General features: G+C 56.8%; 1 protein-coding gene across 1 annotated transcript; it reads right to left on the minus strand.

The window, feature by feature from the left end:
* Positions 1 to 7,388: 7,388 nt before the first annotated feature.
* On the minus strand, positions 7,389 to 24,301 carry PARP10 (poly(ADP-ribose) polymerase family member 10). Its single transcript, XM_081919597.1, has 10 exons — positions 24,087 to 24,301; positions 20,837 to 21,082; positions 20,476 to 20,721; positions 17,755 to 18,617; positions 15,695 to 15,907; positions 14,502 to 14,622; positions 12,028 to 12,987; positions 11,746 to 11,885; positions 10,423 to 10,597; positions 7,389 to 7,980 (listed from the first exon to the last, which is right to left on the minus strand). The coding sequence occupies exons 1-10, from the start codon at positions 24,247 to 24,249 to the stop codon at positions 7,679 to 7,681; spliced, it is 3,429 nt and encodes a 1,142-aa protein (XP_081775723.1). The 5' UTR covers positions 24,250 to 24,301; the 3' UTR covers positions 7,389 to 7,678.
* Between the last annotated feature and the right edge of the window lie 1,642 nt (positions 24,302 to 25,943).

Consider the following 25,943-nt stretch of genomic DNA (forward strand, 5'->3'; position numbering starts at 1 on the left):
CCTGAATCCACAGCAGTGACTAGAGGAGGAATAGATGATGGGGGGAGCGCAGAGAGAAGTGTTGCAGGAATTTATGCATAGGTTGGGGGGGTTGCCCCTCCAGCAGATATCAGGCACATGCAGCCCACTACCAAAATCAGCACCATCTCTTTTGCGATTTGTCCCCACAAAACACTTCATCACAGTTTCTTCCTATCTATGCAAAGAGCCTTTGCTGCACGATACCAAATGTAAGAATTCACTGATAAATGTACCTATGTACTGGCTCACTGGGAAAAATTCCTATAGACCTAACAAAAAAAAGTCCTTCTGACTTCTGTTTCAGTGTATCTGAAGAAGTGTGCATGCACACGAAAGCTCATACCAAGAACTAACTTAGTTGGTCTTTAAGGTGCTACTGGAAGGAATTTTTTTTGTTTTGACTATGGCAGACCAACATGGCTACCTATCTGTAACTGATCCTATAGACCTGTGAGCTCAGCTCCTCAGCAGCCCGTCTGCCTGAGTGATAATCCCTGGCCTCCTGATACCTGAGGGCCAGACAGGTAGCCATTCCAGAAATCACAAACCCAGATGAAGGCAAAAGGGTGGGATGAACTTGGCTGGGAAACAGGGAAATGTAAAGATCTCTTTTGTCACACTTGATGGGTGTTTGGTGGAGGGCAAGGGGAACCATGGGGCAGGGTCCAGGATGCTCAGATTCCTGCCACCAGACCTCCCCTTTCATGATGTAACCATGATGTATGAGTGATGTAGTTTGGGGGGCTGTAACATGGGGATTAGCAGCTAATAAAAGTATGGGGGCTCTTTTGTTCGGGGCTTCCATCTTGTGGCAGGTGGGAGTTCTGTCGCGACAGTCTTCAATCAAGACCAAGCCTCCTGGCTGCTGTTTTGCTCTGGTCTTCCTGGCTGGAGTCCTTGTTTTTAGTCCAAGGGAGACCTCAGATTTCTCCATTAACAGAAGAAAGGCCCCTTGGCATCTGCAGCAGCACAACTGGATGCCCTTGTCTTCCCCGACTGCAACAGAACATGTCTCTCCTGCATATGTCTCTACAGCCCCAGCAACCTTCCAGCAGCATGACTTCACCCCCAAAGGCGCCTCCTCCGCTGTTTCCCAAGACAGACAGATACTAACCAACTTTTTAAATGCCACCCAAGTCTGTGATCACCTCTGCCTCCTTCCTGCAGGAGCAAGAAGTCCTTTTCTTTGATCTGTCCCCACAAAGCTCTAGTGCTGTGAGAGAGGGAGAAAAACTTGTCTCCCTCCACTTTCTCCAGGCCAGGCATAGTTGGAAACCTCTGCCTCTAACACCTCTTTTCTCTAAACTAAAAAGTCTCAAGTGCTGCAACTTTCTTCAAGCGGAGCAGCTCCCAAACCCTGGGACATTTTGGCTGCCCTTTGCTGAACCTTTTCCAATTCCTCAATATCCTTTTTGAGGCGAGGCGCCCAGAACGGGACGCCGTGTTCCAAATGCGCTCTGGACTTGTATAGAAGCATTACCATACGGACAGTTTTGTTTTCGGATCCTTGCAAAGAATTCTCCTTTCCCTTGAGGTCCACCCACTCCTGGTGCTCAGCCCCGGTTAGCTGGGGCAGCTGCTTGGCGAGAGAAGCCCCCGCCTGCTGGGCCCCCAAGGAGGGGGGGAGAGGCGGGGGCTGCCCCACGTGGCTGGGGGGCATGCAAGATCTCCTGGTGGGCACCGCCTAGCAGCTTCTGAAAACAGCTAGAGCACCAAACTGAGGGAGGGGCAGTGCTTGGCAGGGACTGCTGTGGGCAGGCTCCCTGCATTGCCCGGGGTTGGACTAGATGACCCGCGGGACCCTTCCAACTCTCCAGTCCTCCGAGTCTCGGGTTCTTGGCTACTTTCCCCATCGGGCTCCCGGCCCCCCCTTCTCGCTGCCGGGAAAGTGCGGGGGGGGGGAGGGGCGAGGGCGCGCGCCCGATTCGGAAAGCGAAAGTGATCCTGGCCTCCCGCGGCGCCGAGGGCCGGCTGCTGCTGCCACCTAGAGGCCGAGCCAGGAAGCGCAGCAGCCCGCCAGGAGGAGCCGCCTCCGGCCCCGGGGTGGCCCGACTGGCCCCCGCCTGGCTCCCAGGGCGGGGAGGGAGCAAAAGGGAGCAACTGGAGGAGGATCGCGGCTGGGGGGGCGCTTTCTGGGATGGGAGGGGCCTTGGGGTGCCCCGCAGCCTGGTGCCCGCTGGTGGTGAGCCAGGGCGCGCCCACCCTGGACGGGCAAGCCTGGGGCGACGTGGGCCGAGGAGCGTCACTGCGGGAGGAAGGGATCGCGCGCAAGCAGCGAGGGGAGGCGGAGCGGGGCTTCGAGGGCGCGCCCTTGGCGAAGAGAGGCGGGCAGCCCCAGAGCTGCCTGCCAGAGCCAGGCGCTTTGGAAAAAGAGTCCAGGTGGCCCCCACGAAACGCGGCCTTGCAGCAGCCCCTTCTCACCACGGGTGGGGGGCTGCCTGCCTTGGGGGGAGCGTGGGCCGCTTGGGAGGTGAGAGAGACCCCCCTTCATGCGTTAGAGCCCTCCCGTTTTGGTCCAGTCTCTTGCACCCTTGGGGAGGGGGTGGGCTGCGCTGTCTGGGCACCTCCTGGGGAAGGGGGGGGCTGCCTGAGTTTCTTGGGTGGAAAGTGAGATAAAGATGTACAGTACATGTAATAAAGGGATGCGGATGGAGCTGAGGGTTAAACCACAGAGCCTAGGGCTTGCCGATCACAAGGTTGGCAGTTCGAATCCCCGCAACGGGGTGAGCTCCCATTGCTCTGTCCCTGCTCCTGCCAACCTAGAAGTTTGAAAGCACGTCAAAGTGCAAGTAGATAAATAGGTACCACTCCGGTGGGAAGGTAAACGGCGTTTCCGTGCGCTGCTCTGGTTTGCCAGAAGCGGCTTAGTCATGCTGGCCACAAGACCCGGAAGCTGTACGCCGGCTCCCTCGGCCAGTAAAGCAAGATGAGCGCCGCAACCCCAGAGTCGGCCACAACTGGACCTAATGGTCAGGGGTCCCTTGACCTTTACATGTAATAAAGCAGTCCACAAGCTTCAGCCATGGACAGGTGTGCATTGCTTCAAAGGCATTGCCCCTCTTTGCATCTGCTCCCCGTTTGCCTCCGGCCCCATATCAAGGTCGCAGACCTTTCAAGCAGAACCTGGGGAGCCTTCAGCCCGTCCACGATGGCTGGACTGCAGGTCCCATGACCCCAGACCATTGGGAGTCCAGGAACATCTGGAGGACCCCACCCCACCTGGAAGTTTTCCGGGGGTCTGGTGTCTCTGGGCTCTCTTTCTGCCCCTCCACATCCAGGGCCCCAAGACCAGGAGAGGCAAAAGGGCTTCGCTCAGGCAGCCCCTCCTGAGAAAGCCCCCCCCCACACTTTTCAGAAAAAGAAAGCAAAAGAGGGGTGTTTTTTATGGCAGAAGGCCTTCAGCTTACTGGAATCAAGCGGAGGCAATTCTTAAATTTCTTTACTGGCCCTTACACTGCAAAGCTTTGCAGATTATTGTCATTGATTTATATTTTGACTGCAGGCGAAGGCGGCTGGAATGGACGTTTCCACAGGAGCAAAGGCCTGATGTCCCTGCAGAGGAAGCTCTCCCTGGAGGGAGATGTGGAAGCGGAGAAGCAGCTGGGCATGGACTGGAAGCGTGGCCGCCCAAGGGGGGCTCTCCTTCTCCCAAACTCTGCTGCCTCCGCAGGGCTTTGTTGTGCTCCCCACCTTCTGCTCCCTCCTGCTTGGAGTAAGTTGGCAGCCACTAAGTTTGTGGGTAGCAGTGCCCCCCACTCAGAGGCTGGCATGGTTGGCCCCTGCCAAGGGCACAGGCCCAGAGATTTTGCCAAGGGCACGAGGGAGCCGAGGTACGTCTATGCTTAAGGTTGAGGTGCCTCTCCTGGACCCCATCCTTTCAGGCTCAGAACCTGGGGGGGGGGGAGTTTCACAGAGACTCCTGGAGACAACCACTCACCCCCTTTTGGGTGTTCCATTCTGGGGGGGCATTTCAGAGGAGCAGTGGCGCTGGGAGCCAAGTTCATCTGGGTCAAAGAATGAGCACAGCTCCCCCTGCATCCCCCCCCCATTTCGGACATGCTGTGCTTGGGGGGGTGGGGAGAGGCCTTTGCATCCCAGACTTGGGGCATCATCAGAGGCCAAGTTGTTAACAAGCTCCCATTGTCCTTTCTTCCTATAAGAAGTTGGCGTGTGGAGCTGCCTGGCAAGAAAGCAAAACCACATTGGCTTAGGTGCCCCTTCCCCCCAGTGCCCAGCCGCTGCCAGTTGGCTCAGGGGGGAGCTTGGCCTCTGGGGCCCTGAGCAAGTGGCCCCCTCGTGGGCTCTGCAAGGCCACAGCAGAACAGACCGGCCAGCCCCAAAGCCCAAGCCTGGCTGGACTGAGGGTGAGCATTTCCGCCATGTGGGGAGAAACTGCCCCAGCTGGTTTGGTACCTTATTCTGCATATACTCAAGTCAAGGGCAAAACAGTGCTTGGCGGCATCAGGTGAATATTCAGCCACAGAAGTGGGCATTTTTGCAAAGCTCTGCTTTTCTCCTATGAATGCTCCCACTGCCCACTGACCTGGCAGGGGCAAGAGCATGAGGCATCGGGAGCACCGTTGAGCCAGGGCCACCCCTGATCTTGCCTGGCACAACTTCTGCTACAGTACAGGGTAGGGGGCACACTCCTTGCCCCCCCCCCCGAGTAGCAGCACCACCAGCCCTGGCTGGCTGAGGAAGGGCTGCAGCACGCAAAGGGTTAAGCCCCAGCCTCCGGCCGCTCCCTCCTCTACCATGGAAAAACTGCCTCAAACAAACCCTTTTCATTACATGAAAAGCAGCTTCTGCTCCCAAACCGCAGCCCTGGCACCGCCCCATAGCGGCCCCTTTGATCTGGTGGGGCTGCAGCTTCCAGGGAACAGGACCCCCCAGGGAGGGAGAAAGGGGCCCTTATCCGCACCCCACGTGCATTAAATTGGAGGGAGAGGCAGCTGAAGCCTTTTTTTGCAGGGGAGCATTTCACTCAAGCTGAAGTGCCCCCCCACAGGCCTTTGGCCCTCCGTCATGGGTCTCCCCCAACCCCAAGTTTGTGATGCCCCTCCTCTCCCCACAGCACCCATAAAAAGCCACAGGTCACCCTGTGAGCCCATCACTAAGCTGGCGGCGGGGGGGGGGGGCTGTTCCTCTGCCTTATAAACACCTGTGAAATGCCTCCTGTGTACTGGGGGCAACAGAGCCCTCCCCCCCCCCACACACAAGGCTCTCTCCTCCCATTACCTCCAAGGCTCAGATCCATTTTCTCCAGAGAGAAAAAAAGGACCTCAAAACATCTGATCTGTCAGAGCAAACACACAACACACACACAGAGACTTTCACCACCAACACAGTTGTTTTTCTCCTGTTTGGAACATTCCCCCCCCCCCATGTTCCCCAAGTAATGAGCAATGGGGGAAGAATGGGCCGCAGGGAGCTGGCGCTTCCAGAAGCAGCCACACAAAGGGCCGGAAATGCCTCTTGTGCAGGAACTGCCAGCTTCCCTGCCACCCCCCCCCAGCCCTGCCCCAAAGCAGCCAGCTTCCTCACACACTCACCCCTCTCTGGCACCAACCGGCCAAGGTGGGTGCAACAAGAGCACCCCCTTGTGGTGCGCGAAGGAACGGGGAACTCCTGCTGGCCAGAGAAGGTGCCCAGTTCATCTCTGCAGCGCCAGGAGGGAGGAGCCCCCAGCCCCACAGCTCAAACAGGTGCTGCCCCAGGCCCAGGAGGAAGCGCCTGCTGGATCAGGCCCAGGGCCCATCCAGTCCAGCATCCTCAAGGGGGCCAAGCAGGTGCCCATTATGAGGAGCCTGCAAGCAGGATTCGAACACAGAGCCCCCTCTCATCCTGCGGCTTCTGATCTCCCTCTGAAACCATCCAAGTCGGGGGCAAGTTCCCTGGTTTGAGTTCTTCTGTTCACACTCTGCAGTGAATGGGAAAAGCTTTCTCTCTTTCCGTGGTCTCTCTCCGAGGCGAAGCAGAGCCAGGAGCCCCTTCCCTGGTCAGATTATGCTCCCGGAAAACCAAAACTGATGAGGAACAGCTGAGGGAGTTGGGGGTGTTTAGCCTAAAGAAGAAGAGGGCGAGGAGATGATAGAGATGGAGATAGCTTGTTTTCTTTTGTTCTGGAGTATTACGGAAATTATGGGGGGGGGCACATCTTTAAAGTTGTTAAATGTTACAAATATTATGCATAAATGACTTGACAGTTCAGTGAAGTTACCTAGCTTTAAAAATCATATAAAATCAACTCCTTTGCCAGTTTCCTTCATTCCACCACCAATTTGCTTCATTGGCCAAGGACCTGGAAACCACTCGGTCTCGCCATAATCCCTCAAGTGGGAGGTAAGGTACTCACAGGTGTCAATTGTGGGCAAAGGCACTCCTTCGGACTTGCCCAGGTGGCAGACTATGCAAACCCAAGTTCTCTTGTCCTCTTGTAGTAGGTGCTTAGAATGTTCTTCCCAATACATATCCTGTGTCCCCTGTTGCCCCAACACATTCCTCCTATGGTCATCATAGGAGGATGTGTCAATGTTGCCCTTTTCTGATGTATCAATGTTGCTGTACGAACTGTATTCTGGGATGTGGTGGGAAACTTTTAAAAGTCCTTGTCACCCCATCCTCGGGGTTCAAAATTCCTCTTTCAACCTGTTGCGCAAGAAACTTTGGTCTACAGCTATTTGCTCTGGTTGGTGGCTGGACTCCTTCCTTTATTCCGCAGGGACCCATGGGCTCTACCCGATGAGCTGAGCAGCCTCGCACCTAGATTTTTCCGTAAGAGGAGGGAAGGACTCGAACCCATGGCTTAAAATTACAAGAAAGGAGATCCTGACTAAACTTTTGAAAGGACTTTCTGAGGACAAGAGCTGTTCAGCAGTGGAGACTCTCCTTCCTTGGAGGTTTCTAAACAGAGATGGGCTGGCCATCCGTCAGGGATAATTGAGCTGCAATTCCTGCATTGCAGGGGGTTGGACTAGATGGCCCTTGGGGTCCCTTCGAGCTCCACAGTTCTCCGATTCCTCTCCCCTCCAGGCTACTCTCAGGCTGCAGGAGGGAGGGAAGCCAGAATCAAAGGCTGGAACGAGAATCGAAGAAGAGAGACCATGCACCAACGTGCCAAAGTTGCCAGCAGGGCGCTGGGCTCCTTGGGGGAGAGGCAGCCTGGGGCAAAGGCACAGAGGCAGCCTGTCTCCCCTGCCCCCCAGCCCCACCCAAGCTGCCCTTGGATCCTGCCCAGAACCTGCAGAGCCGGAGACTCTCCCAGCCAGACTGGTCTCTGCTGCTCTTGCCAAGCCAAGGATCAAAGGAAGGGGGTGGAGGGGGCACCCCCCAAAAAACACCCCCCAAGCAAGACAGGCCCTGCTCTGACTTTTCCTTGTGTGCCTTTTAATGCATGGCTTCTCCATCCTTCAAACCACCCCCAAAGTGATGCCCCAAGTAGGTGGCAGCAGAATCAGCACCCCCCTCCCCCCAAAAGAGGTAATATGTTGAAAGCAGGGTCCGTAGGAGATCCAGTCTGAACCAAGGCTGATGCCCAGTGGAGTCTTGTCAGCTCTGCCCCCTCGGGAAGGCCCAAATCAGACAGTCTGGCCAAGGGCATCCTTGCCCCCCCGGCAGCCCTGGGGGAGAGGGGAACAGCAGCCCCCCCTTGCCCCCCTCAGGGCTGCTTGGACCAGCGGCAGGTGATGAGGTGCTGAGGATACGCCTGAGTGTCGTTGAAGATGACAAAGACGCCTGGGTTGCGGAGGTTGTCCACGGTGCTGTCGTAGCGCCGCGGCACAGCGTCCCCTTCCCGCAGGGGTGGCGCCCGCATGCTCGGGTTGCCCAGCGCATAGTCCCCGGTCAGCGTCCGCGTCACAAAGATGTACTTGTTGCCGTCGCTGCTGGAGGGCGAGTACATCTCCTGCACGGAGACGACGGCCTTGACGGCAAAGTAGACCCCGTGGCCGTAGCGTGTGGCTGGAGGGACAAAGAGGAAGGGAGAGGGGGCTGGGGTCAGGAAACGGGACACAGGCAGTGTGCTCTGTAGGACCCCCCGGCTCTTCCTGAGGTCTCCCCCAGCCACAAAGCACCTCCTGCAAGCCTGCCTAACCCCTGCGAGGCTTGGGGAGTTCCAGAGCAGCAGGCAAGGACCTGCAGTTCCCCATGTGTCCACCTGGGGGCTCTGCTCAGAAGGCCCAGGGCTGCCTCCATTCTCCAAGGAGGGACAAGCCTTGCTGTTCTCCAAAGCATGGCTGGTGAAGAAACCTCACCTGCTGGGTCAGTCCCAAAGTCACCAGGACAGTCGTGTTCTCACAGGGGCCCATCAGAAGCCCCTTAGAAGGAACCTTCCAGCAGGATCCGTGCCCAAGAGGAACTTCTCCCTCCTGCAGTTCCCAGCAAGCATTGCTGCCTCCAGCCGTGGAGACAGGGCATATCCATCTGGCCAGCAGCCATTGCCAGGCCTCTTCTCCGTGAATCTGTCGAATCCTCTTGCAATGCCAAACTTTAAAAGCTAAACCTTCCCTCTCTTTATTACTTACCGGATTTTTCACTCCATAAGACGCACCCAGTTTTTAGAGGAGGAAAACAAGGAAAGCCAGCAAGAGCCGCAGACACGCTCACTTGGCACGGCTCTTTAAAGATAAGAGTGGCTCTTGCTGGCTTTTCCGGGAGGTGGGAGAAGGGACCGATGGGCTGCCCTCCGTCCCTTCTCCCACCTCCCGGAAAAGCCAGAGCAAGCTATGCAGCTCTCCCTCTTGCTGTGCTGGCTTCTGGGATAGCTGCGCAGTCTGCATTCGCTCCATAAGACGCACACACATTTTCCCTTACTTTTTAGGAGGGAAAAAGTGTGTCTTATGGAGAGAAAAATACGGTACTTAGTTTATTTCTTACATTTATAGACCATGTTTTTTCCACCTCAAGGGGGCTTGAATGGTTCTTCTCCTCCCCATCTCATCCTCACAACAACCCTGTGAGGTCGGTTAGGCTAAGACAGGGGTCAGCAAACTACGGACTGAGGGCCACATCTTGCCCAATTGCCCTCAGGATCTGGCCTGCGGACATCCTGTGGATCGGCGATTCTGTTTGGGGTTTTTTTGGCACCATTTTCTGGCCCCATTTCCCCCCCCCCCTCCCCTCACACAATGCAGTGCCTCTTCCCTCCCTCCTGACTTCTCCCCACCCTGTGTAGAGGAGGAAGGGGGCTGGGCTGAGCTGGCTGAGCGACATTTTGGGCAGCGCCTCTCTGGAGCCAGCCAGCCCTTTTGGGCTGCTCATCCCTCTGCTGCTGCCAGCCTCTGCCACTCGCAAGGACAGCCACTGGAGCCGCAGCTGACAGAGCGCAGCGCAGCACCTCTCCCAACCGCGGCTCCTGTGGCTGTCCTTGCGAGCGGCAGAGGCTGGCAGCAGCAGAGGGATGAGCAGCCCAAAAGCATCCCTCATATGGGCAGGCACAGGAGCCACAGTTGGGAGAGCACAGCACCGACGGCAGCAACATAGGGAGGCAGGAGGAGGGGAGGGGCTGGGGGAGAGAGAGAAGTTTCCTCCGCCCCACACGCGTGGGGTCTAGCCCACCACAAGGTCGTTAGGATATAGTTCCGTTCCACCTTAAAAGGGACAGGCAGGACTATTGTGTGTCACATGCCTGTTCACATTTCCAGCACAGCACTTTCTGGGAACTTCCATTTGTATATAGCTTTTGCATTGCTGCTGTTTTGCTGGAGACGAAGGGAAGCAGACATGTTTTCCTCTGTTCCTGAACTATGCTGAATAAAATGCAGAACATTATGCTTGCACATCACTGTCCGCCTCTTCTGCTGTGAGAAGATTTACGCACTCTGCTGATAGTGTGTGCATGAGTCTCCAAACGTATCTGAGGCTCGTGTCGTTAACTGATGCTGTTCCAAGGGAGACCGGCTGCCGGCCGGGGGCTGGAGCCAGCTGGGCGCCTGCCTGATGCCCCCGTCTTCCCGCCAGTATCCCAACAAAGGTCTGGGGGATGGTGAACTGGCCCCCTCCCAAAGAAGTTTGCTGACCCCTGGGCTAAGAGATGGTGACTGGCCCAAGGTCACCCAGGGAGCTTCACGGCTGAGTGGGGATTCGAACTCTGCTCTCCCAGGTCCTAGTCTGACACTCTAGACGAGGTGTCCACTTCCAGGCAGGAGCAAGTGCCCAGGGAGGTCCAAAGGAGAGCAGAGAATCATAGTATTGTAGAGTTGGACAGGACCAACTAGGATCAACTATTCCAACCACTGCAATTCAGGAATCTTTTGCCCCCTGCCCACAACTCTCAGATTTTTTTGCCCAAAGTTGGGGCCCAAACCCTCAGATCTGGAAGCTGCTAGATCTGGGGCCCTTGTGGTAGCGCTCCTGGGTGCTCCAGGCACCCCAAATACAGCCCCTTCTCACCCCATGGCTCACCGTTCTTTCCGCAGAAGCTGCGGTTGAAGCCGTGCAGGCAGATCTCCCGGCTGGACTCCTCCGTGGTGCCGTGGAAGAGGAGGCGCTCCACATCCCGGCGCCCGCAAACGTTCAGCAGGGCCACCTTCTTCAGCTGGTACTGCTGGTAGAGAAGAGGGTGCAGCAGCTTCTCCACCTGCCGGGCATGGAAGGAAAAGGAGGGACCCTGAAGGCAGCGGTGGTGCAGTGGTTAGAGTGCAAGATGAGGACCTGGACCAGACCTGAGCCACGAAGCTCACTATTAGTGCCAGGCTTTGGAGAAACGCAGCCATTCTCGTAGCGCAGGTGCTCCCAATTAATCTTCCCTCCTACTCCTACCCCCCCAATTATCTCCATCACTTCCCCCTTCTTGCAGTCTGATCTCGCAACCACTGAGCCTTCTGTGTGGCAACCTTATCAGCACTCCTGGCAGAGAGGCTGGACAGTTCTCTCTCTCTTCCTGTTCTGCTTCTTCTAGCTGTTCCCCACTCAGTTCTGCCCAGCTGCTGTTTTCCAAGCTATGCCCCTCTGCAAACCAGTTCTCTAAATCTCTGCTGCGCCACTGTTCCTGGGCAGCGTCAGGATCCTGGTCAGGAGCAGGAAGAGGGGGAGGTTCCCACCGTTCCTCATCGGAGCTGTAATCCTCAGTCGGGTCTCCGACAATTTGTGACCCTGCGCCAGTGCACTGCTGCCCAGTCTGCTTGCTACTCAAGGCACCACGAACACCCAGAAAAGATTGAAAGGTGGGTCAAACAACCGTGTCAGCCCCCACCGCTGTACCCAATTCTGAGTAATGAATTTTAGGGAGGATGTTGACAAGCTGGAATGTGTGCAGTGGAGGACAACCAAGATGATCAAGGATCTGGGAACTAGGCCTGATGAGGAACGGTTGAAGGAGCTGGGGATGTTTAGCCCAGAAAAGAGGAGACTTTGAGGAGGTAGGAGAGCCATCTTCAAATGTCTCAGGGGCTGTCACAGGGAAGAGGGAACATGCTTATTTTTGCCTGCTCTGGATGGTAGGACTCGAACCCATGGCATAAATTGACAAGAGATTCCCACTATACATACAGAAAAACTTTCTTGACAGTAAGAGCTGTTCAGCAGCGGAACAGAACGAGAGACGGTGGACTCTCCTTTCTAGGAGGTTTCAAAGCAGAGGTTGGACGGCCATTTATTTGTCGGGTCAAGCTTCTTGCCAGTCTAATTCCAGCAGGGGCACATGAGTGCCCACGGGCGCCACGCTGGCTCCCCTTGCTCTGCAGCATCATGCCCCCGGCTGTCCCAGACCAGTGCCCCCCCCAATACCTTGACGATGCGGATCTTGTTGTGCATCTCCTCCAGCGTGTTGTAGAAATGGCGCACCGTCTCCCGGAACTCCTCTGTTCCCTCCACAAGCTGCACCAGCCTCGCCTCCCCGTCGTCCAGCCCCACAGGGGCAGAAGGACCTGCAGAGGGGGCACTGCCCGTCAGGAGGAGGGCGTGGGCTCAGACGGGCCCTCCCCACACGCCACGGCTGCTCTTGGACCAAGAGGCGGCCCATTCAGCCCTGGAGGGGAAGACCACGCCCGAAGGGGTGGCAGAGCCTACCTGGGAGGCGGCCAATGGGCACAGTGCGGGCACTGCCAAGGTCGTACTCTTCCATGCGCTCGAAGTCGATGGCAAAGGGGCGCCCGTCAAAGAAGACGTCCAGGCGCTTGAGCCCCCGACCCCACGCCTGCTCCAGAAGGGCGCTGGCCTGCGCCGAGTATGGGACGGAAGACCCCTGGGGGTCCCAGTGCACCCAGCAGGCGTCGCCAGTGTCCCCCACGGCCTCCGTGCGCAGCAGCCGGGTGAGCAGCAGCGCCAGGTCCCGTGTGGCGGCCACGGGGTAGTCGGCGAAGCCTCGCACCACGGCCACCTCCCCGTCCAGCGAGATGCGCACGGCATGCTTGCGCTCCAGGTGGGCCAGGTAAGCCAGGCAGGGTGGCGCCAGGGAGCGCAGGGCGGCGTGGGGCACCCTCTCCTCCCGCAGCTGGGCCCGCAGGGCGGCCTGCAGCTCCCGCACCAGGGAGGCTGGGTCCTCCTCTGCCCCCAGGAAGACGGCCACCTGGGCTGAGTCGGCCGCCTGCCTGGCGTCCTCCAGGGAGATGCTGAGAGCCGAGAGGAGGGTGGCGTCGGCGCTGGGCGCCTGCTCCTGCGCCCAGCTGGTGAGGGAGAGCTCCATGGCGCGGCGCAGCTCCTCCTCCTCGCTCCGAGCACTGTCCATCGACTGCTGGATGGCCAGCAGCAGCAGCGCCTCCTCTTCCTCCTCGGCCGCGCTGCTCCGCAGGGCCAGGGGTCCTTCCTCCAGCGCCCCCTCCTCCTCCTCCTCGGTGGCATCAGTGCCCTCCGCCCTGGCAGCTGCAGGGGCCGTCTCTGCCCCCTGCGAGGGCTGCTCGGGGGCCATGTACAGGTCCTCCTGCTCTTCCTCCTCCACCTTGATGTTCTCCAAGGACCAGGACCCCCGTCCGGCGGCTGGGGAAGCCCCCCTGGGAGGCTGGAGGGCAGCCAGCAGGCCCTTGATCTCTTCTGCGGAGGGAGAGGAGGCCGTCAGGGGGCAGAACAGGGGCGGGGGGGGCTCACTCCCCTCGTAGCCCCACAAGCACACACCCCCATGCCCCCCCCCCAGCTAGAGGGCTCCCCAAGCCGGCCTCTCTCAACAGGGTCCTTCGAGGGAGGAGGCACGGAGGAGACCCCCCATTTTAGAAATTTGTTCAAAAACCGGGCTCAGGGCAGCTAACAACAAATTTAAAACACTTAATTATAGAAGCAGCATAAAATACAGTATAAAAACATGAATAACAATAAAAATCAAAAATCAATTAGATAATCTCCAGGACTAGCTGGCTGAATTGGTCCTACTTGGGTGAGCGAGGAGGCCAGGGGAGAATTAGCTGTGGGATCCCAGAGTGGGTAATCTTCATTAAAAGGGGAGGGGAGGGAAGGAAGGGGAATAAAAGATCAGGCTGAATTAAAATCAAAGGCCAGGTGGAATAGCTCTGTCTTACAGGCCCGACAGGAGGAGGTTAAATCCTGCAGGGCCCTGGTCTCCTGGGACAGAGCATGCCACCAGTTTGGAGCCACCACTGAGAAGGCCCTGGTGGAGGATAGTCTGACTCCTTAGGAACCTCTGAACTATGGTTATTCATGGACCTTAAGGTCCTCTGCGGGGGAGACCAGGAGAGGCAGTCCCGTAAATACAAGTTGGAAGTAGAGCTGGAAGGGCTCTTCAGGGCCAGCCCAACCCCCTGCAATGCAGGAATCCGAATAGTGATTTTATGATTTATTCCTCTGGGGCTCTGGCAGGGTGGATAAAAATCAATGATTTAAAATAACAATAATAATCAGATTTTTAAAAATTTCAATCAGATACTTTAAATTTAAATTGGATTTTTCAAACAAAATGCTTTCAGAAGAAAAATCTTTCTAAAGCTAGTTTTCTATTTAAGTTACATTACAGTCCAAAGGCTATTCATCAGGAAATCAGGGTTTGTTTTAAGTTTTTCATGTGTGCTAAAACTCAGTCTCAGTTTTCTGTTAAAAAAATCGTTTAACCACATCAGTTAAACATGGATACGTATGCTAGAACGTTATTGCTTTAGTTAAATAAATTGTTTAAATTGTTATTAAGGAAATCGTTATTTTTCTCCTTCCAATAAAGTCCAGAAGAAAAATTGTCCAAATATAAACAGTTAACTTATTAAACCTCACAATAATTTCATAATTATCTGTCTTTGTATTTCTAATAGTATAACCAAATCAGTAAATTTTATTTTACTGCAAAAACTACTCTGAAAATTTATTGTTCCAAAAATGAAACCTTGATCTGGTTGTAAATATTAAGAATATACCAGCAAGAATGAGTCTTTCTGTAAAAAAGTGATATAAATCAAGTCTGGGGGGGGGGGAATCTCCAGAGCCCCTCCCAGGGGCAAGAAAGGGCAGGAAGCTCAACCCCCCCCCCATCGTGCCAGCCCCACAGCGCCTCTCTCCTCTCCGTCCCTGGAAGAGCAGGCAGGCAGGAGAAGGGTGCAGGATCTTACCCAGGCTGGCGTCACTCGGCTCACCAGCTGCGCCCACTGGGGCTCCCAGCCGCTCCCGCCCACGGGGGGCATCTCGAGGGCAGCTCACCGCCAGCGGCTCCTGAGACGTCTCCAGTTCGTGCTGGGGAGAAATTGGGGGAAGGAACGTCAGAGGCATTCGCAGAGCCAAGCAGGGTGCGGTCTGGTTTCGGGGGGGGGACGGGACATGTTGAGATTCCTGCATTGCAGGGGGCTGGAATTTATTTATTTATACCCCACCCATCAGGCTGGCTTTCCCCAGCCACTTTGGGCGGCTTCCAACAAAGTATTAAAATACAGTAATGCATCAAACATAAGAAGCTTCCCTAAAGAGGGCTGCCTTCAGATGTTTTCTAAAAGTCTGGTAGTTGCTGTTCTCTTTGATATCTGGTGGGAGGGCAGGCGCCACCACCGAGAAGGCCCTCTGCTTCTCGCAGGGAGGGAACCGTCAGAAGGCGCTCGGAGCTGGACATCAGTGTCTGGGCAGAACAATGGGGATGGAGATGCTCCTGCAGATATACTGGACCGAGGCCATTTAGGGCTTTCAAGGTCAGCACCAACACTTTGCATTGTGCTCGGAAACGTGCTGGAGTACATGATGCGCAGGGCCCCTTCCAACCGTACAATTCTATGATTCTATGCACCGTACCAGAAAACATAGCTTATTATAATAAAAATAATAATTTTATTATTTATACCCCAGCCATGAAAGTGAAGTAAACCATGAAAGTATAAAGGAGAAAGGGAGAAGTGCTAGAAACCCACATTCAGCTGGACTATGGTTTCACCCCACAGGGAAAATTGTTGTTGTTGTTTGTTAAATTTATACACACCCAAAATTCACAAGGCAGTTTAAGACATAAGAACATAAAGTGCAGAATGTAATAATACAAAAAAAAAAAAATATCTGCCCCCCCAGGTGCATTTAGAAGGCTACAGACTGTTTTTAACAACCAAAGGCCTGGGAAAAGAGAGATAGTTTTGACTGGCACCTAGTGGAGGCAGCAGGTGAGCCTCCCCAGGGAGTCCCATCAAAGGGGGGCCACTGCAGAAAAGGCCCCGCCACTAAGCCGCTTGGCCCTCACATTCACAGGGGGGTGTCTCCTTCCCGCTTTCCTCTCGAGCTCCCCTTTCCCAGGGCATCCTGCCCCCCAAAAAAGTGCACCTGAACCCACCTGCGTCTCTGGGGGGCTCCAGCGGACCCTCTCCAGGCCGATGGTGCAACGAAAGCGCCTCTCCAGCTCCTGCAGCGTCTCCTGACCCCGTTTCTCCAGCAGGAAGCGGCTGATGCCCGGCAGCTCCAGCGTCACCGTCTGGGTGTGGATGGCGCTGAGCAGACTCTGCAGGAGCTCAGCTGCCGCCTGGCAGGCTCTGGCCTCCCCACTCAGCTGCACAGCAGGAGGAGAGCAGAGGCAACTGAGACGTTTGCATTCCACAAAGATCCAGCTCAAAGCAGATTGTGAGAATCACAGCAGCATCACAGAACAAGAAGCGTGGCAATCGCCAGCCAGTTCAGTCACATCTTGCACAGGGGCCACGTTCCGGGAGGGGAGCACATATGAAAAAACACAAACAGTGGAACCTTGGTTCTCGAACTTAATCCATTCTGGAAGGCCGTTCGACTCCCAAAACCATTCGAAAACCAAGGCGCAGCTTCCAATTGGCTGCAGGAGTTCCTGCACTTAAGTGGAAGCTGCGTCAGACGTTTGGCTTCCGAGAAGCGTTCGAAAACCGGAACACTTACTTCCGAGTTTTTGGCATTCGAGAACCAAGGTATGACTGTACTCAAATTGCATCCTTGGGGGGAAAACAAAACCCATGCATGAGTTGCAAAAAAAGAGCTTTAAAACTCTCTGTCTTGCTGGCCGCTCAACACACTGGCTCTGTAAAACTAGGGATGCTTGCACAAGTTCTTGCAGGAGCTCAGAAGCCCTGCCAGATCTTGTGAGGGCAGCTCAGAATGGGTGTGCCCCAAACAGCCTGGCCCCCTCCCCAAGCAAGGCAGGGAGAGCTTAGAAGCTGTTTCTGCACCAGGTTTTTCCAGCGCGAAAAGAGCTTCTGAGCTCTCTGTCTTGCTCACATTTTACTTGCAGGAACTCAACCAGGTGCATTTGAAATCCCACAGGTTAGGATGCAATGGTACTGGAGTCTCAAAAGCGAGCAAAAAAATACAGCAAAAGCATTAATACAATTCAGGAGGCACAGTAATTCAGAATAATTGGAAAGGGCTTCTGAGTGCCAGATGACATCTTCTCTCTGGGAAGCAGAAGACACATCGCCTTTCCTGCCAGGGGCTCCCCTGAGAAACCGTTCAGGGTTCCCCCCCTCCCCATTTTATCCCCACAGAGCTCTGTGGGGCTGTGACAGGCTCAAGGCACCCATCTCTCCATCCAGGCACCAAGGGGGCTCAGAAGCACCCCCAGAGGCAGGCGGCCAGGCTGGGAGGGGCACTGGGAAGAAGGTGCCTAGGCCCCACAACAGACATCCTGGGGCAGTGGGAGGGGGTGGGAATTGAAAAAGAGGAGGGTGGCCACAGAGGCAGCATGACGTGGCAGCTGCATTTCCCTCTTGGCGGTCCCTCCCCACTCTGTAGTTCTGTGGCTCCGGGGGGGGGGTCCACCTTGCTGGGGACATCGTCATCATTTTCCATCGTTTTTTAATTTGTACAGTCATACCTCAAGTTGAATGCGCTTCGGGTTGAGCACGTTCGAGTTGTGCTCCGCGACAACCCGGAAGTAACGGAACGCATTACTTCTTGGTTTCACCGCTCGCACATGCACAGATGCTCAAAATGACATCACATGCATGTGCAGTAGCGGTGAAACGCGGCATGTGCAGACACGACGTCGCATCTTGTGTTCCGTTTAGGATGCAAACGGGGCTCCGGAACAGATCCTGTTTGCATCCCGAGGTACCACTGTATACTGTCTTTCTATCTTACAATACTCAAGGCGGTTTACAAGCTGAAGAAACAAAAAATGTACATCTTATAACAATCTAATGCAATATGTAAAAGTGACAGTAAAACTTTAAAATAGGCAACTTACATCAAAAAAGTAACATTCAACAATGTTTAAAATAGTATTAAATAATATTAAGATATAAAAGTTAAACAGAAATCCACTATTGAACTATAATCCATAAAACAACGGCAAGCCACAGTACATAAAATAATACAATACAAACTGAGAAGCAGGAGGCCCGTAGGCCCAGGCGGAGGCAGCCCCTCTCTTACCCGCAAGCCTGTGACGTCGTCTCCTTCCAGCGGCAGGAGGGTGACGCTGCCCATGCCCGCCAGCACCTCCTGGTAGTGCCTCTGCAGGTAGCGCAGGGCGCCCGGCTCCATGGCCACCAGGGCCTCATCCGGCATGCTCTCCTGCAGGCAGGCCGCCAGCCGCGCCCGGTTCTCGGCCTCCATCCCGGCCAGGGTCAGGCCCTCCAGCCGCTCCCCGCCCTCCCCGCCCTCCCCCAGGCGCACCAGGCAGCAGGGGAGGGTCTCCTGCAGCTGGGCCCAGCGGGGGGAGGCCAGGGCCGGAAGGTGCCTCTCCGACAAGGGCAGGGCAAAGTGGCCCAGGGAGGCGCCCAGCAGCTCGGTGGCCAGCCGGGCCGTCTCGGGCCTCAGGGCCGCCACCAGCACCTCCTCCGCAGCAGGGAGGAAGCAGGCGCCCAGCCCCCGCTCGGCCAGCCGCTCGGCCAGGCGACGCCGCACATCCTCCTGCCGAAGGAAGTCCAGGACCCAGGCGGAGAAGGGCAGGCGCTCGGGGGTCACGTTCTGCAGGACCCCCTGGACATGCTCCAGCAGCCACTTTTGGCGCAGTGGGTCGCCCCCCGAGACGCGCAGGCCGGCTTCGTCCAGAGCGATCACGCATTCTGGGGCAGGGGCATTCAGCTCCCTGAGGACCAGGTCCAGCTGCAGCAGCTGCCGGGGGAAGGCTTCCGGGAGGGGCAGGAGGGTGAAGGGGGTCTCTGTGTCCCCCGCAGGGGCTCCGTCCGCCTCAGCCCCTTCTTGCTCTGGGGGCTCCAGGAAGTCATAGTGGGGGGAGACAGCCAAGCTGTGGTCCTGGAGGCGGTGGGTCTTCTGCAGCACATTCTCCACCACTGCAAGGGAAGAGGGAGAGGAGACGGGGTGAAGTGCCATCACTGCCACTGCCGGTAAACTCCAAATTCTGAGCCAGAGAATCACAGAATAGTAGAGCTGGAAGGGGTCCGAGGGTCATCCAGCTCCACCCCCTGAAATGCAGGACTCTAAAGCACCGGGCAGACGGCCGTGGAGGTTGGAAAGAAAGGGATCTGGAGATGCAAAGAGGTTGAGAATATGTTTTGTCATATGCGGTGGACTTGTAAAAGGGTAAAAATGTTTTGGGAAACGATATATAATGAATTGGGTGGGGAAACAGTATCCTTTTTGTTGGGGATAAGTCAGAGGGAAATTCCCAGTTATCAAAAAAAGACTTTTTATGTATACTACTACCGCAGCCCATATTCTGTTAGCCCAAAAATGGAATACGAGCGAGGTCTCAACCAAAGAAGAACGGCAACTTAATTTGACAGAATAGGCTGGTAGCATTAAGATAAATTCAACAGTGTAAATAAGTTTTGATGGATGTAACAATGGATTACTGAATGGTTTAGTTCATGTAAAATATGCCGGGATGTCTGGTATGTAAAATGAACCATGGAAAGAGAAGGGAAGTCACTGATTTAAGAATGTTCAAATGAATATTTTGAAATGTCTATCAGAAAATTTAATAAAAATTATATATATCTGAAAAAAGAAGAAAAAAGAAAGGGATCTGGTCACTGCAAACACCGGACCAAACGGTAGCAATGTTGACGAACCCCCCTGCCATGCGTGAAGCCTGAGGGGCAGCTGCCCCCATTGCTCTCCCTCTGAAGAGTCTGTCCAGAGAGGCACCCAAAGGTCACCCTGGACTCACTTTCTGGAGTTCAGCAAATGGGCACATACGACGGGGGGGGGGGGGGGCTCAGCTCTCTGCTGCCTTATGCCAGCCTAAGAACATCCGCAACAGGATCAGGCCAAAGGGGCCCACCTGGGGCAGCACCCGGTTCTCCAACCAAGCGGACCAGAGAGCAGAAGCAGCAGCTTTCCCCAGAAAGTGTCATTCAGAGGCCCAGGCAGTCGCTGACCATGGAGATCACACAGCCAGCGGACCAGTCCCCATCTCTTGTGGTCAAGGTCAGCCATCTCCTGCAGGAAGCCAGCGCAGGAGGGACACCAGAAGGACTAGGCTTGGACTACTGTAGTGTGCTCTTCGTGGGGCTTCCTTTGAAGGTGACCCGGAAACTACAACTAATCCAGAATGCGGCAGCTAGACTGGTGACTGGGAGCGGCCGCCGAGACCACATCACACCGGTCCTGAAAGGTCTGCATTGGCTCCCAGGACGTTTCCGAGCACAATTCAAAGTGTTGGTGCTGACCTTGAAAGCCCTAGACGGCCTCAAAGGCCCAGTGTACCTGAAGGAGTGTCTCCACCCTCATTGTTCCACGCGGACACTGAAGTCCAGCTCTGAGGGCCTTCTGGCAGTTCCCTCATTGCGTGAAGCAAAGCTACAGGGAACCAGGCAGAGGGCCTTCTCAGTGGTGGCGCCCGCCCTGTGGAACGCCCTCACATCAAAAGTCAAAGGCATAAACAACTACCTGACATTCAGAAGACATCTGAAGGCTCAGGGAAGTTTTTAATGTTTGATACATTACTGTATTTTAATATTTTGTTGGAAGCCGCCCAGAGTGGCTGGGGAAGCCCAGCCAGATGGGCAGAGTACAAATAAACATTATTATTATTATTATTATTATTGAGTCCCATCAGGTCTGGCTGCCTGAATTTTTAACACTGCCCCCCCCACCCACTCAGGTTGACAGAGGATGCCAGCCACACCCCCTGGCCTTCCCAGAGGAAGTGAGTCTGCGGGAGTTCCAGGCTTCCCCCTTCCTTACCTGCCGGGTTCTGGAAGGAGACGACAGCCACCGTGGCCCCTGCAAGCAGCCTGATGGCCCGCACTGGCCCCCCACCGCTGCGCTTGCTCTCAAAGTACAGCTCCAGCAGGTCCCGGCTGAGGGGGCAGGGGCGGGAGCCCTCCCCCCCCTGCACCAGCACACCGTCCGTCTGCTCCACCCAGTCCAGCGCCAGGCGGGCCCCGTCCAGCGGCCGACTCGCCACATGCTCCGCCAAGGCCAGGAACTCTGCCAGGAGGAGAGGGAGAGGAGACCGAGTGAAGAGGAAGAAGCCCAGAGGAAGGAAGAAGAGCCCCCCCCTCCCACGAGGAAGACAGGAGGGAAGCAGGAGACCCACACGTACTTGCGTTGCTGAGCGGACTGGGCAGCTGCACCAGGGCCTGATCCCCTCTGGGGCTGCGGAAGACGGAGCAGACGCCACTCTCGCAGTTCAGCATCCTCTCCACATAAAGCTCCACCAGGTCCCGGCTGGTCTGGGGGTTCAGGCCCTGCAGGACCACCTTCCCATAATCCCGAGGGGCGGCCGGGTGCACCGTCAGGTGGGCGTCCTGCAGCTGGTGGTCTGTTCTGGAGAGGACCCTCTGGGCGTCTGGATGGAGAGAGCAGGAGGCCAGGAGGTCACCTTGCAGAAGAGAAAGCGCCCAGCCAGCAGCCCAGGAGCTCCAGAGGCTGGAGCAGCAGCAGCAGGCAGGGCAAACCTGCTGCCCTCAGGTGCGACGGGACCCCCTTCGCTCTAGGCAGCCTGGCCAACGGTCAGGGTGGGTGGGAGTTGCATCGGCGCCTGGAGGGCACCACAGGTTGCCCGCTCACTCTGGGCTCCGGCAACACCAGCGCAGCAAAGCACCCCTGGATTATCTGAACTCCCAGATCACATGCCAAGGGCCAGCCATCCCTGCTTCCCATGGAGACATCTGCAGGGCCACTGTGGGAACAGCAGGCTGGACTAGATGGGCCCGATCCAGCTGCAGGGCTCTTCTGGTGTGTAAAGGAAGGGGAGCTGCCCTCCTGCTTCCCCCTTCCCTCCCCATGGCTGCTGTTAGGTCCTCCTCCGAGGACCTTCTGGCTGTTCCCTCCCTGTGACAAGTGAGGTTACCAGGAACCAGGCAGAGGGCCTTCTCGGTGGTGGCGCCTGCCCTGTGGAATGCCCTCCCATCAGATGTCAAGGAATAATAATAATAATAATAATAATAATAATAATAATAATAATTTGTTATTTAATCCTTGCCCATCTGGCTGGGCTTCCCCAACTACTCTGGGCGGCTTACAACAAAATATTAAAATACCGTGATACATCAAATGTTAAAAGCTTCCCTGAACAGGGCTGCCTTCAGATGTCTTCTAAAAGCCTGGTAGTTGTTGTTCTCTTTGACATCTGGTGGGAGGGCATTCCACAGGGCGGGCGCCACCACCGAGAAGACCCTCTGCCTGGTTCCCTGTAACTTGGCTTCTTGCAGAGAGGGAACCGCCAGAAGGCGCTTGGTGCTGGACCTCAGTTTCCAGGCAGAATGATGGGGGTGGAGACACAACTTCAGATATATTGGAAATAAACAACTATCTGACTTTTAGAAGACATCTGAAGGCAGCCCTCTTTAGGGAAGCCTTTTAATGTTTTAATTTTTAGTGTTCTGTTAGTAGCCAGCCAGAGTGGCTGGGGAAACCCAGCCAGATGGGCGGGGTATAAATAATAAATTGATGATGATGATGATGATGAGAATCGCCTTTCTCCAACAGTAAGGCTGACAACAAGACCTCCCCCTGCCTCTTTTGTGCAATACAAATTTTATTCCATGTTTTCAGACCAAAAGAATTTCTCTGGTGTGGCTGTGGGAGACAAGCACTGTCTACAAAATGGGAGCAGCAGTCTCCGAGGAGAGGAACTGGAAAAGGATGGCAGGAGTCTCCTGCCAGCCAGCCAAGCCTCCACACCCCCAGAGCTCCCTTTGTTAACGGAGAAATCTGAGGGCTCCCTTGGACAAAAAACAAGGACACCAGCCAGGAATCCCAGAGCAAAACAGCAGCCAGTCGGCTTGGTCTTGATTGAAGACTGTCACGACAGGACTCCCACCTGCTACCAGGTGGAACAAGATGGGGGCCCCAAACAGGAGAGAACCCAAACTTTTATTAGCTGCTAATCCCCATGTTACACCCCCCAAACTACCGTATTTTTCGCACCATAGGGCGCACCGGACCATAGGGCGCACCCATTTTTTGGGGGGGAAATAAAGGGGAAAAAATTATTTTCCCCCCCCAGGCGCGGGGCTGGGGCGGGGGAAGCTCGAGCTTCCCCCGACCCCAGCCCGCAAACAGGCAGCTCTCTGCAAGCCGTGGGAGAGGTCCGCGAAGCCTGGGCGCACTGAGCTCAGCGCGCGCAGGCTTCGGCATGCTGGCAACTCCCCGCAAGGAGCCGGAGCGCTCCGGCTCCTTGCGGAGAGGTCCGCGAAGCCTGGGCGCGCTGAGCTCAGCGCGTGCAGGCTTCGGCATGCTGGCAACTCCCCGCAAGGAGCCGGAGCGCTCCGGCTCCTTGCGGAGAGGTCCGCGAAGCCTGGGCGCGCTGAGCTCAGCGCGCGCAGGCTTCGGCATGCTGGCAACTCCCCGCAAGGAGCCGGAGTGCTCCCGCTCCTTGCGAAGAGGTCCGCGAAGCCTGGAGAGCGTGAGGGGTCGGTGCGCACCGACCCCTCTCACTCTCCAGGCTTCAGCGAAAGCCTGCATTCGCACCATAGGACGCACACACATTTCCCCTTCATTTTTGGAGGGGAAAAAGTGCGTCCTATGGTGCGAAAAATACGGTACATCACTCATATATCATGGTGACATCATGAAAGGGGAGGTCTGGTGGCAGTAATCTGAGCATCCTGGACCCTGCCCCATGGTTCCCCTTGCCCTCCACCAAACACCCATCAAGTGGAACAAAATAGATCTTTACATTTCCCTGTTTCCCAGCCAAGTTCATCCCACCCTTTTGTCTTCATCTGGGTTTGTTATTTCTGGAATGGCTACCTGTCTGGTCCTCAGGTATCAGGATGCCAGGGATTATCCCTCAGGCAGAGGGGCTGCTGAGGAGCTGAGCTCACAGGTCTATAGGAATTTCTGAAGTTTTCCCAGTGAGCCAGTACAGAGATACATTGATCAGTGAATTCTTACATTTGGTATCGTGCAGCAGAGGCCCTTTGAACAGATAGGAAGAAACTGTGATGGAGTGTTTTGTGGGGACAAATCACAAGAGTCACAGAAGTGATTGTGCTGATTTTGGTAGTGGACTGCATGTGCATGATATCTGCTGGAGGGGCATCTCCCCCCCCCCCAACCTATACATAAATTCCTGCAACCCCTTTCCATTTCCGGGGAGCACTTGGGCAAAAGCAGGCAGCCCCGCCCCGCTCTGCCAGGCCACCCCACGGGGGCGCGGGGGGCGCACTCGGCCCCCCCCTTGATGTGCCAGGGGGCTTCTACTTTCACCGGGGAAGCTGCAACACAGCCCAGACCTTTTCTTTCCCGAAGTGGAAAGTTGTTTGGGTGCCCCTTGGAGAGCGGAGCTCTTCTTGCCCCTGACGGCTCCCCTGCCCGGCGGGCGGGCGGGCGGGCGGGCGACTCACCCTCTTCCCTCTCGAAGGTGAGCGTGGCGCGGGCGCCCCTCCGACGGCAGCTCTGCACGGCGCCCCCGCCCGAGCGGCGCCGGTTCTCGAAGTAGAGCACCAGCAGCTCGTCCGCCACCTCGCCGGGGACCCCGCGCACCTCCACCGCCGCCGACGCCGCCATCCCGGGAAGCGAAAGCGAAAGCGCCGCGGCGGGCGCAGGAAGGGGCGGGGACGCGCGCGCGCCCCCGAGCCCCGACGCCCCCGAGCGGCCGCGCGCAGCCCCGACGGACTCGGCGCCCGGGATCCCCGGGGCGCTGCGCAGGGCAAGAGCCCCCGTCCCGGCGGCGGCGGAACTTCTCCGGCCGAGCTGCGCGCCCCGGGCAGCCCCGCAGCCGTCGGGGGGGCGGACTACAACGCCCACAAGCCTCTGCGGCACTTGCCCGCCCCCTTGCCCGGAGGAGGCGCTTCGGGGCGGACCCAGAAGCAGGGGGGGGGCAGGGCGAAGAAGAACCCCCCGCGGCCACCCAGAGGGGCTGGAGCCCCAACATCGGGAAGGCCCTGCCCGGCTCTTCTCCGGCGCCGACACGCGGGATCCCGCTGCGCGCCGGCTCTGCGCCCCCTTGAAAGATGCTGGGGACCCACAGCTGGAGCGAGGAGGGACTGCTGCCCCGCCCTAGTGCGGGGACTAGACGGGGGGGGGTGTGCCGTCAAGAGGGGGTCCCCTGGATTTATTTCATTTCCATACCACCTTTATCTGCCAGGGAGTTCCAGGTGGTCTGCCTGGTCCTCCTGCTGCCCATTTCATCCTCACAGCCACCTGCGAGGCAGGTGAGGCCAAGAGATCGTGACTGGTCAGCCAGTGAGCTGCAGGGCGGAGCCGGGTTTCGAACCCTCAACCTAGGCTGGCTGTCCAGGCGGGAAAAGCTTCCACACTAGAACTTAGAATCATAGTGAAGGGCCAGTACAATATTGTTCTCTATATGATCCCACAATCTCTTTTAGGCATTTTCTCCTCTCTCAGATGTTGTCCCAAAAACCCCTTCCTTTAAAGCCTTAGAGGGGCTTTTTCTCCTCTCTCAGATGTGACAGTGAAAATGGGCCTCTCTCTCTGGAATGTCTGGCTGAGGCGGGTGGAGATAAGAGCAAGGATGAATGGGTGTCATTGCAACCCCAGACGGGGGGGGGGGGGAGGCTGAAAAGGAGGAGGGTCCAGTGGCTTAGCGTGGGTTGTCAGCACCCGGGGCAAGGCAAGTAATTTGCGCCCCCTAACCCGTGGATTTTAGCACTCGAGTGCGAGCGCCCCCCCCAGATGTTGCGGCCGGCCCTCCTGCACCCCCCCACGCTACGCCACTGGGGCTGGGGGCGAGCGAAGGAGCCAAGGACCCCCCCCTTAAGGCTCAGCAGGAATTTATTAAATTTATTATTTGCGGCGCCCCCGCGGGCCGAGGCAGCCGAAGCCCCCTCCCCTTGGGCGCCTCCCCGCCCCCTCCTCTCCTTGGGCTGTAGGTGGAGCCCGCGCTCCGAGGCGCTCCAGATCCGGGCTTGGCGAGCGCCTCGCCTCCTCCCGGCGGGGTCCGGGGGCTTCCAGCCGCGCTCCGTCCTCACCCGCCCCCCCCCCCCGCGGCTGAGACTTGCGCTGAGAGCCAGAGCCAGCGGCGCCCCCTTCCGCCGGGAGACCCTCGCCCGCCCGCCGGCTTCCTCTCGGAGGGTTTTGGGGAGCGCAGGGCACGGCGAGGCCCCTCGGAGCTCTCCTCCCTCCCCGTCGGCAGAAGCAGCCGCCGCCTGTGGCTGGGCCGAGGGGATGGCGGCGGCGGCGGGGTGCGGAGGCTGCCCGTGCCCGGCGTCGGTGGTGGCATCGGCGCTGCTGCAGCGGCT

Source organism: Podarcis melisellensis (assembly GCF_964234715.1).
Source record: "Podarcis melisellensis genome assembly, chromosome: 7".
NCBI lineage: Eukaryota > Metazoa > Chordata > Lepidosauria > Squamata > Lacertidae > Podarcis > Podarcis melisellensis.